The sequence below is a fragment of the Montipora capricornis genome, chromosome 13, assembly GCF_036669925.1.
Source record: "Montipora capricornis isolate CH-2021 chromosome 13, ASM3666992v2, whole genome shotgun sequence".
NCBI classification, from domain to species: domain Eukaryota; kingdom Metazoa; phylum Cnidaria; class Anthozoa; order Scleractinia; family Acroporidae; genus Montipora; species Montipora capricornis.
Window position 1 is genome coordinate 33,117,070 of NC_090895.1, and position 12,500 is coordinate 33,129,569.

The following is a 12,500-nucleotide window of genomic DNA, read 5'->3' on the forward strand; positions in this document are numbered from 1 at the left end:
TTGTGGCTGCAGGAGATCATCTAGTTCATCACTGTCCCACATGGAAATGGTTTGTTATTATTTCAACAATAAAAACTTAATGACTGGTTCCGAGGGAAACAGCTCATTTTGTATCTCAATGTTTCCTTCAGCTGTGCCTCTGGGAAACATTGAGATTCTCGGGAAACAAAATGAACTTTTTTCCAAGGGACCAGTCATTAAGTGATTTGTTATATACAGTGTAGCACAAAAAGAAAAATGTGCAACGGCAACAGCAATCGCCGGTCATCATTTGCAGGTAACACACTGTTACCCTCTGACGTCATATATTTTGCACTGTTGTCCGCTAAGAGACCTTTGGCGGGAAACAGTTTTATTTGTTACCACAAAGTAACCACTGAGAGCATGCGTGCTGCTGGGGGAAAAAACTCAGCTATATAACAATTCCATTTATACCAGTCAAGTAATAGCTTTATCTCTTCTCCGTCATTTGATTTGTTGCCTTGGGATCAGAAATTTGACCCTACCCTTTTGCTTTTAGGGACTCAGGACCTGACGAAACAAGAGTCAAAGCCTATCTGCCCAAAGACAAACAGTTCTTGTATACAAAAAATGGCAAGGATAAGTTAACCAGCAATCTCGTCCCCAGAGTCCACTTTTCTTTTTTGGTCAGCACCAAGAACATGAACTCTGGGCACTTCCAAGGTAGGAAGTCTGCAAGTCACGGACTTCCAGCACGTCTACGCACACTCAGAAATTTGAAACAACAGTGGTTGTCAACAGTTATAAAAATGGACCTTCACTACGACTGCAGGAATGGCCAGAGTCCTTGTTCTTGGTGCTGACCAAAAGAAAAGTGGACTCTGGGGATGAGATTGGCAAACCAGATGCGTTGTACAACATGTTGTGCAGGCATTCTTCCATGTGGAAGTTTCATTGACTATGATTTCATGCTGTGTTGGCTTTTTTATTATGATGTTGCTTCCTACTTGACCTCTAGTAAACTTGTAGATATCCAGCAAGGTTTGCAAATTATTAGTCTCTCACCCTCCCTCCCAAAGGATGTGCATTCAGGCAATTTAATTAACTACTAATAATTACCATGAGTAAGTAGAATGCTGCTGAGAGGTAGCAAAATGATTTTGCTACCTCTCAGCAGCATTCTACTTACTCATGGTAATTATTAGTAGTTAATTAAATTGCCTGAATGCACATCCTTTGGGAGGGAGGGTTAATGGATCACATGCCAAGTGCAACAATAGTGCCCTTAAACCTGTGGGAACAATGCACTCATCAAGAAATCTGTGCTTCTCAAATGAACTTGATTAGAATTGCTGCCTCATAACCTTGGCAGCAATTAAAGCTTGTTTTTTAGCCGAAACATGTCTCCCTATTCAGTGCTAGTGGTTAATAATGATTGTCAGTTTTGACAGAGAGGAGTAGTTTTGTTGCCAGTGTGATACTTTATTTTCATTTTGAATGTTCCAATTTATGGTAGTTGTGTGCTTGCATTGGCTACCTGGCCTTTAATTAAAAGTGAGATTGTGGTTCAGTTTGTTATGAAACAAATCGAGGTTGTACAATATGCGAGCTGACACAAGTTGTTGAAAAGCTAATCGTTTTAAAATGGGTACTTAGACTTATTTGCATTACTTGCAGTTTGTCAAGACCCAACAAATCTCACCTCTTGTTTCCTGTTATTGTTCCGATTACCTAACAATTTACATTACAAATAGAGTGTGGTCTTTTTCAAAACAAGGTTTCTCAGACTTTGAACCATGCATTGACATGGATATTTAGGTAGCAAATGCAGAAAGTAATGTATGTGTGGCTGGGAGAATTCCCTGCAATCCCCTTCCAATTCACTTGCTTTATTACTTCAGTGCCTTGTATTCAGAATACAGGCCACAGCTAATTTTTATGCCATTTTGGACATCCAGAGGAAATTCTAGCACCCAGAATATGCTTTGAAGAAGCACACAACTGGACAATAGTGAGTTAATTTCCTCAAGAGACAATTACAGTTCTCTTCATTGACATTGGGTCCTTCCTAAGGGGGCTTTCCGTAGTCAATGTAACAAACGACACTACAGGAACAACAACTGAGTTCAGAATAATATTGTTACTGGGGAGGAATTAAATTATTAAAAAATAGAATTAAGAAACCAGACAAACTTGCTTGTGCAAATACAAAATGGAAATCAAGTTGGTGAGGGCTTGAAAGGATTCCTGATTCATAAAATATTCTAAGCTTTGTTTTCTGTGATGCATTGCATGTAGTTCCATGTTATAAACGATGTAAAGAGATGGAACATCAAGAAGAGAATGAGGCCATTGTTGAACCAGATGAAGATGGTGGTTGGGTTGACACACATCACCATGTGGATGTCAGTGGGGCTCAGGTTGTTCCTGGTGGCGAGGAGTCATTCACGGAGATGACACTAGAATCTGACAAGGTTTGAAGCCTGAATGTTAGGGTCAGGACACCAGACATTGCAATGGGCCATTTCTGAGTTCATGTCTGCCTCCTCTTCAAACCGAGTCTAAGTGCGAAGTTTTCCTTATGAAAATTAGTTTTCATTTATATGTAAAGTAGAACCAATTACCATCACAAAAAGTTCGCACTTAGACTCGCTTTGAAGAGGCAGACATGAACTCCGAAATGGCCAATTAATTAGATGCATTCTTATTTTGATGAGAATCACAAGTGTTCTCTTGTCCATGTCCTCGACTTCTACATCCCTTGTGTCTTTGTACATGTAATACAGGAGATAAACATCACAAACTCTTCTCCTCGAGTAGACATCAGTGGTTATGAAAACTTGAATATTTGTAACGTAGCTTTAAAGATGAAAATATAACGAAGTACTTTGTGACTTTGCAATCCTGGAAATAAGTGTAGGACAGCTATTTTCTGGGGTTCAGAAAATAATGACACAGACAATCATAAAACAGAATTCAGTCTAATCTGAAATACCACTTGAAGAGCTCTGTCCAATTAACATTAGTGGCTTACACACGCTCCATTGTACCTGGAATTTAATGAGAACCTGGTGATGGAAGATGAGCTTTGTCACTAAGTGTGCAATTAAGTGACCAAGAGGACAGATCTCCCCTTCTTTATATAGGCTCTTTTGGAATAGCAATAATTAAGTCTCAACACAAAAGAAAGAGGTCTGCAGAAGAGAATTTCACTTTATGGAAGTAGTTAAACTCGAAGCTTAAATAATAATTATTATTACTGTAATTATTATTACTGTAACCAAAATGTGAAAATAATGACACAGACAATCATAAAACAGAATTCAGTCTAATCTGAAATACCACTTGAAGAGCTCTGTCCAATTAACATTAGTGGCTTACACACGCTCCATTGTACCTGGAATTTAATGAGAACCTGGTGATGGAAGATGAGCTTTGTCACTAAGTGTGCAATTAAGTGACCAAGAGGACAGATCTCCCCTTCTTTATATAGGCTCTTTTGGAATAGCAATAATTAAGTCTCCACACAAAAGAAAGAGGTCTGCAGAAGAGAATTTCACTTTATGGAAGTAGTTAAACTCGAAGCTTAAATAATAATCATTATTACTGTAATTATTATTACTGTAACCAAAATGTGAAAATAATGACACAGACAATCATAAAACAGAATTCAGTCTAATCTGAAATACCACTTGAAGAGCTCTGTCCAATTAACATTAGTGGCTTACACACGCTCCATTGTACCTGGAATTTAATGAGAACCTGGTGATGGAAGATGAGCTTTGTCACTAAGTGTGCAATTAAGTGACCAAGAGGACAGATCTCCCCTTCTTTATATAGGCTCTTTTGGAATAGCAATAATTAAGTCTCAACACAAAAGAAAGAGGTCTGCAGAAGAGAATTTCACTTTATGGAAGTAGTTAAACTCGAAGCTTAAATAATAATTATTATTACTGTAATTATTATTACTGTAACCAAAATGTGAAAATAATGACACAGACAATCATAAAACAGAATTCAGTCTAATCTGAAATACCACTTGAAGAGCTCTGTCCAATTAACATTAGTGGCTTACACACGCTCCATTGTACCTGGAATTTAATGAGAACCTGGTGATGGAAGATGAGCTTTGTCACTAAGTGTGCCATTAAGTGACCAAAAGGACAGATCTCCCCTTCTTTATATAGGCTCTTTTGGAATAGCAATAATTAAGTCTCCACACAAAAGAAAGAGGTCTGCAGAAGAGACTTTCACTTTATGGAAGTAGTTAGACTCTCCAAGCTTAAATAATAATTATTATTACTGTAACCAAAATGTGAACAATCAGTCATTACTTTCAAATTATTTTTTCTAGAATGCAAAGGGCATAAACCCTGCAGAAAATGATGATGATGATGATGACGAAGAGGAAGAGGAAGCAGTGGATATGGAAGGTATTAATTTTGAGGGTGCTAAGGTTAGGTTCCTAAGGTTATCACACTTGGACCTTCTTTCCAAGTGACTCTATTTCTCTTCATGGCAGATTTTCACTTGCACTGCTGCAATTTCTCCTGTGATCAGCAGTTCTTTTTCTATGCACAACATTCTAATGAGATTTGTTTTGTATTGTTTAGCTTTTGAAGAGAGTGGCATGCTGGAAAGTGACGAGGTATATTAGTAGTTTCATTTGATACCGTAACTTTGTTTGCAGAGTATTATGGTTGACTTGGTCTTAATTTAATTTAGCCAGTCTTTTGTCTTGTTTGGATCGTTTTAGCATACGCATGGCCACAAAAAGAAATGGCATTGTGCTAATAGCCTACTTTTGTTGCTAGGCAACATTATCCATTAAACCAGCGTCAAAAGGTGGAGAGGGTTTAGCAGATTTGAGTAGCTCTGGTGGAATTTTGCATACAAGAACATATGACATGTACATCACTTACGATAAATACTATCAGACACCAAGGTTATGGCTCTTCGGATATAATGAGGTAAAGTGTTCCACTTTGCGCAGTGTAGTTGTATCACTTTCATGTGAGTGAATTAGCATATTGCTAGCCATCAGATTAAAACATCCAAAAAAACCTTGTCAAATTTCAACTTTTTACTGTGTGTAACACTAATTAAAGATTTAACTTTGCCAATGGGAATTCTCTTGGGAGTGAAAAGGTTAATGAATGATTGTCATGATAAACGCTAACTTCTCAGTGAAAGTCATGTCCAGCAGTGATCAAAATAAGATGCATTTTCAGACGTTTAGATTACTATAGTCATGAACATTACTTCAGTGGTAATGAAAAAGAAGGGAAAGCCTGAGAAATTCAGGCCTGAATGGGATTTGAATCCATGACCACTGTGATACCACTGCAGTGGTTACTATGCCAAATGTGAGTTGGTCACTTTTGATGTGTCACATTCAAAAACTCATTAGCCTAAAAGCCTATCAAAATATTGATAAAGCATTACATGCATGAGCTTTAAACCCAATAAAACACTCCTCATTAGAATTCTTTATATAAGGAATAGTAATCATAAATGAGGTCCGGCTTATTTTTCTTGTTTGGACTCACAAGGGACACGCTTTTTGAAGCTGTTTAAAAAAACTTGCAGCATGTCTTTTATAAATGCATAGGGGATGTGACCATGAAGAATTCATTCATCTCTAACACTGGATTCCACTTAAAGTGCATATGACACAATTTTTTTTATTATCTTGTTTGAAAGAGCTTTCAAGATGATGAAGAATGGTGTTTACTTTATTGTAATAGCACTTTTGGTTGCTGAATTATTCAAGATTTTGATTTATGCTAATTAGAGGACTTGTGACGTCACATAGTGGACACAAAATTATATAAAATCACAAAATATGAAATATCTTTGCAAATACTTAGTCTGCAGGGTTGATGTGCTGCCAAAATTACACATTGTGATAGTGATTATGATGTCACCATAGCAACATACTCCTTACCAGACCTCTACCATCCTGAAATGAAAAATGCCTTCTTGTTGCTCCAGAGTCTAACAGACCTTCTTGTGCTAATGCTGTGTAATGTCCATATTTGCTCACATCCACTGAATGAACATCAAGAGCAAATAACCCTTATTAGGGAGGGGAACTCTGATTTTATCCTTTGGATGGAGAGGGCCTGGAGCCCATTGTGTTGCTATGGAAACATCACAGTGGCCCATATCATAGAACTTTGTAATGAGTACAAGAACTGTAAAAGTGTCAGTTCTATACAGAAAACGCCTTCAGATATATTTCATTTTTTGTGATTTTACATCATTTTGAGTCCACTGTGTGACGTCACAAGTCGTCGAATTTGCATAAATCAAAATCTTGAACAACTCGGCAACCAAGAGAGCTATCACAATAAAATAAACACCGTTCTTTATCATTTTGAAAGCTCTTTTAAACAAGCTAATAAAAATTTTTGTGTCATATGCACTTTAAAGATGGAGTGATCAATTTGAATCCTTTCTAACTGTTCAAATCCAAAGTAACCTGGTTTTGTCATTTTTTTAGAACCGAGAACCACTATCAGTAGAAGAAATGTATGAGGACATGAGCCAGGTTAGAGGTTTTTTTTTTGTAAAGAAATTCTGTATTAAGACAATCAGTGGAGGGGACATAGTTTTTGACTGGTTAACGCTCTACTCCGGATTGAGTGGTCCGGGTTCGGGTCCTGGCTGGGGGCATTTTGTTGTATTCTTGGGCAAGACGCTTTACTCTCACGGGGCCTCTCTCCACCAAGGTGTATAAATGCGTAGTGGCGAATTTAATGCTGGGGGTAACCCTGTGATGGACTGGCATCCCATCCAGGGGGGAGAAGAAATACTCCTAGTCGCTTCATGCTACTGAAATTGGGATAAGCTCCGGCCTGATGGGCCACTGGCTTTACCAAACCCATTGACCCTTCTGGCACCATAGGACACCGGGAGTTGACGAGTAAAATGGTTTTGTGTTGTACAGAGTTAAACCTGGTAAGTCTCACTCCCCAGGAGTCAATGGAGTAAAGGCTGTGGTGTTTTTTGTGCTGCACCTTTCTATCCCATTGCAATAATTTAAACCTTGAAAACAAAATGAACATGTTTGGTGTAGAATGTTTTATCATCTTATTTGTCGGAATACCTAATAATAAGAGTGAAGTCAGCATTGAATACAGTACGGCACTGTGAGCAAGTTTTTGTTACATCAGACATACACCTGTATTACTGTAATTAGTGTGGGAGTGTGAAATCAAGAGGGGGGGGGGGGGTGGGTAAAATGAACCCTCACATTTCAGTGATGGCTATGTGGTCCATGTGTGCCAATTTCTACAGTGTATTATTGTTGGTTAGGTACTGAGTTACGAGTTAGGATTTCTTGTGTGTTAAATGGGTTAACTAAAATAAACATGTAGTATGGCTCATTGTTTAATACCATCACTCTTGTATTCAAGGACCATGCCAAAAAGACAGTTACAGTTGAAGCTCATCCCCATTTGCCAATGACTATGGCATCTGTACATCCTTGCAGGTTAGGGAGTCCTTAAAATGACTGACACTTTAGATGTAAAATCCAAATTTCGAATTCATTAATAATTCAGGAAGGTGGCTGCCATCAGGTTTACCAAAGAGTACCCCTAATTCGGATACTTTAACACCATGCTTAACTCTATTAGAGAATGATCATTATGTAATTTGAAATCGAATACTCCAACACATAAAACTAAGTTTTCGTAACATCCCAAAAAATCCCAAGCAACAAGAATTTATGTAAGGTGTATATATTTTATTAGTTAGATACCGGTGCAAGAATTACTTTTGATAATTATGTAGGGGATTATATCCTCGTGTGCAAACATTATATAAGCTAAACATGCATTGATTAGCTTTGCAAAATGTACAGAAACTGTAAAAAAAGACAAGTATCAGGTTCAAGTTTCTCAATCAGTGTGCTGGTTTGTTTTTTTAGACATGCAGATGTAATGAAGAAAATCATTCAAACAGTTGCTGATGGTGGTGGAGAACTGGGTGTTCATATGTATCCTTACAACTCAAGTCTCCTCTTCTTGACGCTAGCCAGAATTTCATTTCCATGGTGTGTCTTGTTGGTGTCCAAAACATACAGAAAATGGTAGTAAAAACTGGGGTATGTACAAGGGGAAGGGACCCCAGGGGAAACAGAGATGACAGAACTGGCTCCAGTTGTTCAAAGGGTGGATAGCGCCATCTGCTGGATATCGATTTACCTGGTGGGTAACGTTATCCACCTTTTGAACAATCGAGGCCTGGGGAGCAGCAAAGAAGAAAAAAAGGAAGATACTGTACACCTTGTTTGCAAAGAGTCAAGACCTACCAAATCAAAAAGCAGGAGTTGCATGTTGACAATGAAGTTGCTTTTTTCCTTAACAACCCGTCTACAGGTATCTGCTCATCTTTCTCAAATTTGTCCAAGCTGTTATACCGACAATAGAATATGACTACACACGTCATTTTACAATGTGAAATCCATCCCCTACTAGCAATCATAAAATAGTCCATGTATTAATTCTGGAGATAAGAAGAATAGACAGTCTTACTGAAAATCTCACCAAGGTTGAAGTTTGAAAGTCTCACGGAACTCTGCTTTCTTATTATGTATTTCTTCACATACAAATGCCAGGGGCTGTCTCTGCCACTGAAGATGGGTAATATGTACCGCACATAGAGATGAAACTTCGGTGGTATACTTAGAGACTGTGACCTCAGGCAATAACAAGAAGACGAAGGAAGAAGGAAAGCAGACAGGCTGAAGCTTAAAGACTAACCCTCCAAATTTGTTGTTTGCCTCCATTTCAAAAAGGTCTTTGTGTGAAACCATTCAAATGGAAATGAGTTTAATTTCAAAAAAAATAAGTACCTCATTTTAATATGAATAATTTCGCATGAACATTAACTTGTTTCGAGGCAGGCAAACAGCAACTCAGAAAATAAAATTAGCTATTGAGTGATAATAAGAAATATTAGCCAGAGATTAAAGCAACTCTTTTCTCAACCAGTGTGTTTAGTTGTGTTTATTTTCAAACTTACTTATAGGTGAAATGCCTTGAAAAAGGACCAAGACCTACAAATGTCTTTGCTCTATTGAATGTGAGGGGATGCTCTCCACGATCGTTATTTTCCATCACCAGGAAATGGGCAACGTCTGCCCTATGGCGTGACATTACATCTGAAATTTGTGCGTTACTTCCGCTCACAGACCCATCGACATCACTGCTCTTCCACGTGTGCTACAACATATTCCTCAAGACCTACACAAATTAAAGAGAACCAGCATCTTCTAATCTTAATGGATTGATTCTGGATGCAATGAGGGTGCCTCAGCGGTTTTGATTGTCTCATCGCCAGTAGGCAGTAATTCATTCTGTATCTTTACAAAGGAAGAAATTCGTGCTTTTTACGCCCCTAAAAGCATGATCACTATCTTTTAAACCATGGAGGTCCTAAAAGACAATGTTCGTCTCAATATCGAGTGTGAAATTTGAGCTTAAATGAGCAACTTTCGCACTGCTGTCTGTGAGTAAAATCAGAGCATTTCAATGTCACCAACTTTTGCATGCTTGAATGGTCCACTATCTTTTCCGTCGAAGTGATCTGTTGAGTCTTTCTCCTTGACATATGGCTGTGTTCTGTCGCCTGTTGATCGTGGATATCTCTCCGCCATGGCCTCGTGAGCGTTACGTACAAGCAAAAACGCGTCGGTGTCTTCGTATTCATGCCAAGTTGTGTCCACAAATGTCAACTCGACCTTTTGTTTGCCTTCCTGTTGAACTCTTTCTTTAAACGCTGTGACAGCTGCCTGCGCTTGGAGATGCTCGTAATCTTCTAGAGATGGAAACGCTTCGTCAAATTTATTCACCGTGACCAGGTTTTGATAAGCGTTCTTCAGTATGTCGGAGGGATTTTTCTTGTTCATTGTCTCAAAGTACATATCAGCTCGTCTCTTTCCCTGTCCTTGCGCAAGCTTCTCCATGTTTTCTTTGAAAGCCTGAACTGCAGCATCCGACTCGAGCTTTTGATACTGATATGGGCTTGGTAAGGAACCGAATTCTCGCTGAAAACAGCACCGATAAACACTAACGCTAACAAAGGCAACAATGAGCGAGCCACCGAGTAAAAATAATGCAGCAATCTGAGAATTTCGACCAGCATTGGCGTAGTCTGCTTCGATTTTCAATCTCTCATCGAATGAAGCGTTAATCAATTTCGCTTCCTTTGTCCCTCCGAGTGAAGCACAGATGAAGTAGTCTCGTTGTAACAAAGCCCAGAATATCCACAGAAACCCAGACAAGGAACATTGGAACAAGACTTCAACAAGAGCATAGCCGCAGGGCCAGCGAGGAAAAAGAAAGCAAAAATATCGTTTGGCTCCTCGTTTGTAGGGTAATTCGTAATAACAGCATCCACGAACCTGGTTCCAAAAGCCACTGTGAAGAAACAGAGTGGCCATAAATAAGAACAAGGCAGGCATGACGAAAAAACAGCTGGCATAGAGGGTAAAGTTCTCTGGTGGACACTGAAAAAAGTCCTCGCTCTTAACAATCTCGTTTAATCCATATACTACCAAGGCAGCAGTTGTATTTCTGATGGCGCCTGAATGGCTTTGGAAGGCCGTCTTCACGGAGTTAAGAAGAGACGTCAGGGTGAGGGCCATTGTGATCCCGAGTCAATTGCCGAGTAGACAGCAAATAAATATTTCTTCCTTACTTAATGTGTACCTGACGTGAATTAATTAATGAAACACGAGGAATAAAAGAATACGTAATGTCATGACAGATTCAGTACTGTGTGTCACCAAGGGGGGTTGAGTAGCTAGATTTCACTGTCCCCTCAGTCGGTCGACGACTTCTCTTGACTTGTCACGCAATCTATATCTTCAGCGACATTTGGTGACGACCAATGCACAAGCATTGAGTGACTGCATTTTGCCTTTCATGGACCATTCTTCCCGGTGCTTCTTCAAAGCAATGCTAAGTGCAGTTTAGTTTGAAAACTACATCTCGTGCTCTGTCTCGTGCCCAGAGACTTTAGCCCTTCTACGTAACGCATGCGCACAGAATACTGTCCGTGTGCATCCTTGGTTCCAAGGTCAAAGTCATCAACATGGCGGGAGAGTAAAGTCAATAGACAAAAAAAAGACGGAAAACGGTAATCATCATAAAAATTTACCATGTACATGCAAAACTTAAAAGAAACAATGAATGAACGAAAGAAAAGAAACAAAAAGAAAAGCCGCCAAAAAAACGAAAGGAGCTTATGATGCCGATCCCCGCAAAATAATCACGATTTTTCACGGTAGATAAGAGCCAAAGACAAAGCAACACAACAGTCTGTGAGTTTTCATTTCTTGATCAAGCATGCAGCTCTACACCAAACGATTAATAGGCCATTTCCGAGTTCATGTCTGCTTCCTCTTGAAAGCGAGTCTAAGTGCGAAGTTTTTGTTATGAAAATTAGTTCATATGTAAAGTAGAACTAATTACCATCACAATAACTTCGCACTTTGACTCTCTTTGAAGAGGAGGCAGACATGAACTCGGAAATGGCCTATTTCGATAACACAAAACAGCCAGGTTCTACTATTGCCTGAAAGTTTTATTCAACTAAGACAGCCATCAATGTGCTTATTGATATCTGCGTTTTTTGCGTCGCTTGCGAATTTTACTTCACAGACAGGACAGAAAACACCTTTCTGCTTTCCAATAAGGCTCGATTTGTCGGTACCTTTTCCAAACGAACACAGGATGCTTGACTGCTTCTGTCGTTTGTTTGATCCTAAAAGAGTACCATTATTGCTTCGTTTCAAAGAGTTCTTGGATTTCAAGTTGTCTTTTGATGATGACGTCTCGACGGAGAGCTGACGTAGCACAACGGCATCAGACCTCACAGAAACTTCTTTAGTGCCCTTTTTCTGCACATGCTCTTGGCTTTTGTTTTCCTGTGATTGAAAGTAACTTGATTTGACAACTTTTTCCTTGGCCACTGAAACCGTTTGTTTCTCTGTCGAGCCTTCATCGCGTGCTACCTCTTCCACCACATTGTTCTTTGAGCTACATTCTTTATCAATGCAGTCATTTTCTCCACTTGTTCCTCCTTGTGCTGTTGTTTCTTCTCGATCCTCAAACGTTTTTTCAACAATTTTCGGTTTAAAAAAATTCCTTATAGTCACAGGTGGTGTGGTTGCTTTGGTTAAGGTTCTAATATTAATTGGTGTTTCTTGTTCTTGGTGAGCTTGACTGACTTTCGATGGTTGATTTGATGGTGCCATTATACCCAACACGCCGTTTTGTTTCTCCTAATAAATTAAATATAAAGACTCAAAATGGAACAATAATGCGTGAAAACCTTAAAGGAAGAAAACCAAATCTATTGCGAGCAAGCGTGGCGTAATTAGGAACGAGGTCCAACTGATCAATCCATTTCAACGTGATTATCAAATAATATTGCAATTTGTAACATAACGTTATTGCGTTCGAGAAGAACGGAATTTCTAAACTTGGGTATCAGCGCCATCATGAATTACGTCATACGTGTAT

The 12,500-nt window shown here is 39.0% G+C and overlaps 3 protein-coding genes across 4 annotated transcripts in view; 1 reads left to right on the forward strand and 2 right to left on the reverse strand.

Moving 5' to 3' along the window:
- LOC138028473 (ubiquitin-like-conjugating enzyme ATG3) overlaps nucleotides 1–9,019 on the forward strand; it is a 9,567-nt gene extending 548 nt beyond the window's left edge. Inside the window, exons 3-12 of one of the 2 annotated variants that reach the window (XM_068876024.1) lie at nucleotides 1–49; nucleotides 521–594; nucleotides 2,260–2,435; nucleotides 4,316–4,394; nucleotides 4,575–4,609; nucleotides 4,776–4,931; nucleotides 6,467–6,514; nucleotides 7,383–7,459; nucleotides 7,898–7,966; nucleotides 8,349–8,959. The exon at nucleotides 1–49 is cut by the window's left edge and continues 1 nt beyond it. In XM_068876024.1, coding sequence (XP_068732125.1) covers nucleotides 1–49; nucleotides 521–594; nucleotides 2,260–2,435; nucleotides 4,316–4,394; nucleotides 4,575–4,609; nucleotides 4,776–4,931; nucleotides 6,467–6,514; nucleotides 7,383–7,459; nucleotides 7,898–7,966; nucleotides 8,349–8,430 — 845 coding nt within the window. In that variant the 3' untranslated portion in view covers nucleotides 8,431–8,959. Of the gene's footprint in view, nucleotides 50–520; nucleotides 595–2,259; nucleotides 2,436–4,315; nucleotides 4,395–4,574; nucleotides 4,610–4,775; nucleotides 4,932–6,466; nucleotides 6,515–7,382; nucleotides 7,460–7,897; nucleotides 8,024–8,348; nucleotides 8,960–9,000 lie in introns of those variants that run through there. The other variant, XM_068876026.1, reaches the window with a different exon arrangement.
- Nucleotides 8,349–11,246, reverse strand: LOC138028469 (calcium homeostasis modulator protein 6-like). Its single transcript, XM_068876018.1, has one exon. The coding sequence runs from the start codon at nucleotides 10,616–10,618 to the stop codon at nucleotides 9,491–9,493; it is 1,128 nt and encodes a 375-aa protein (XP_068732119.1). The 5' UTR covers nucleotides 10,619–11,246; the 3' UTR covers nucleotides 8,349–9,490.
- Nucleotides 11,247–11,541: 295 nt separating this feature from the next.
- Nucleotides 11,542–12,500, reverse strand: part of LOC138028483 (uncharacterized) — a 40,659-nt gene continuing 39,700 nt past the window's right edge. Inside the window, exon 33 of the mRNA XM_068876037.1 lies at nucleotides 11,542–12,259. Within this exon, the coding sequence (XP_068732138.1) occupies nucleotides 11,564–12,259 (696 nt within the window). The 3' untranslated portion in view covers nucleotides 11,542–11,563. The remainder of the gene's footprint in view (nucleotides 12,260–12,500) is intronic.

Bases quoted from the DNA above. Each gene is read 5' to 3' on its own strand.
- LOC138028469 (XM_068876018.1), bottom strand. From the start codon at position 10,618: ATGGCCCTCACCCTGACGTCTCTTCTTAACTCCGTGAAGACGGCCTTC.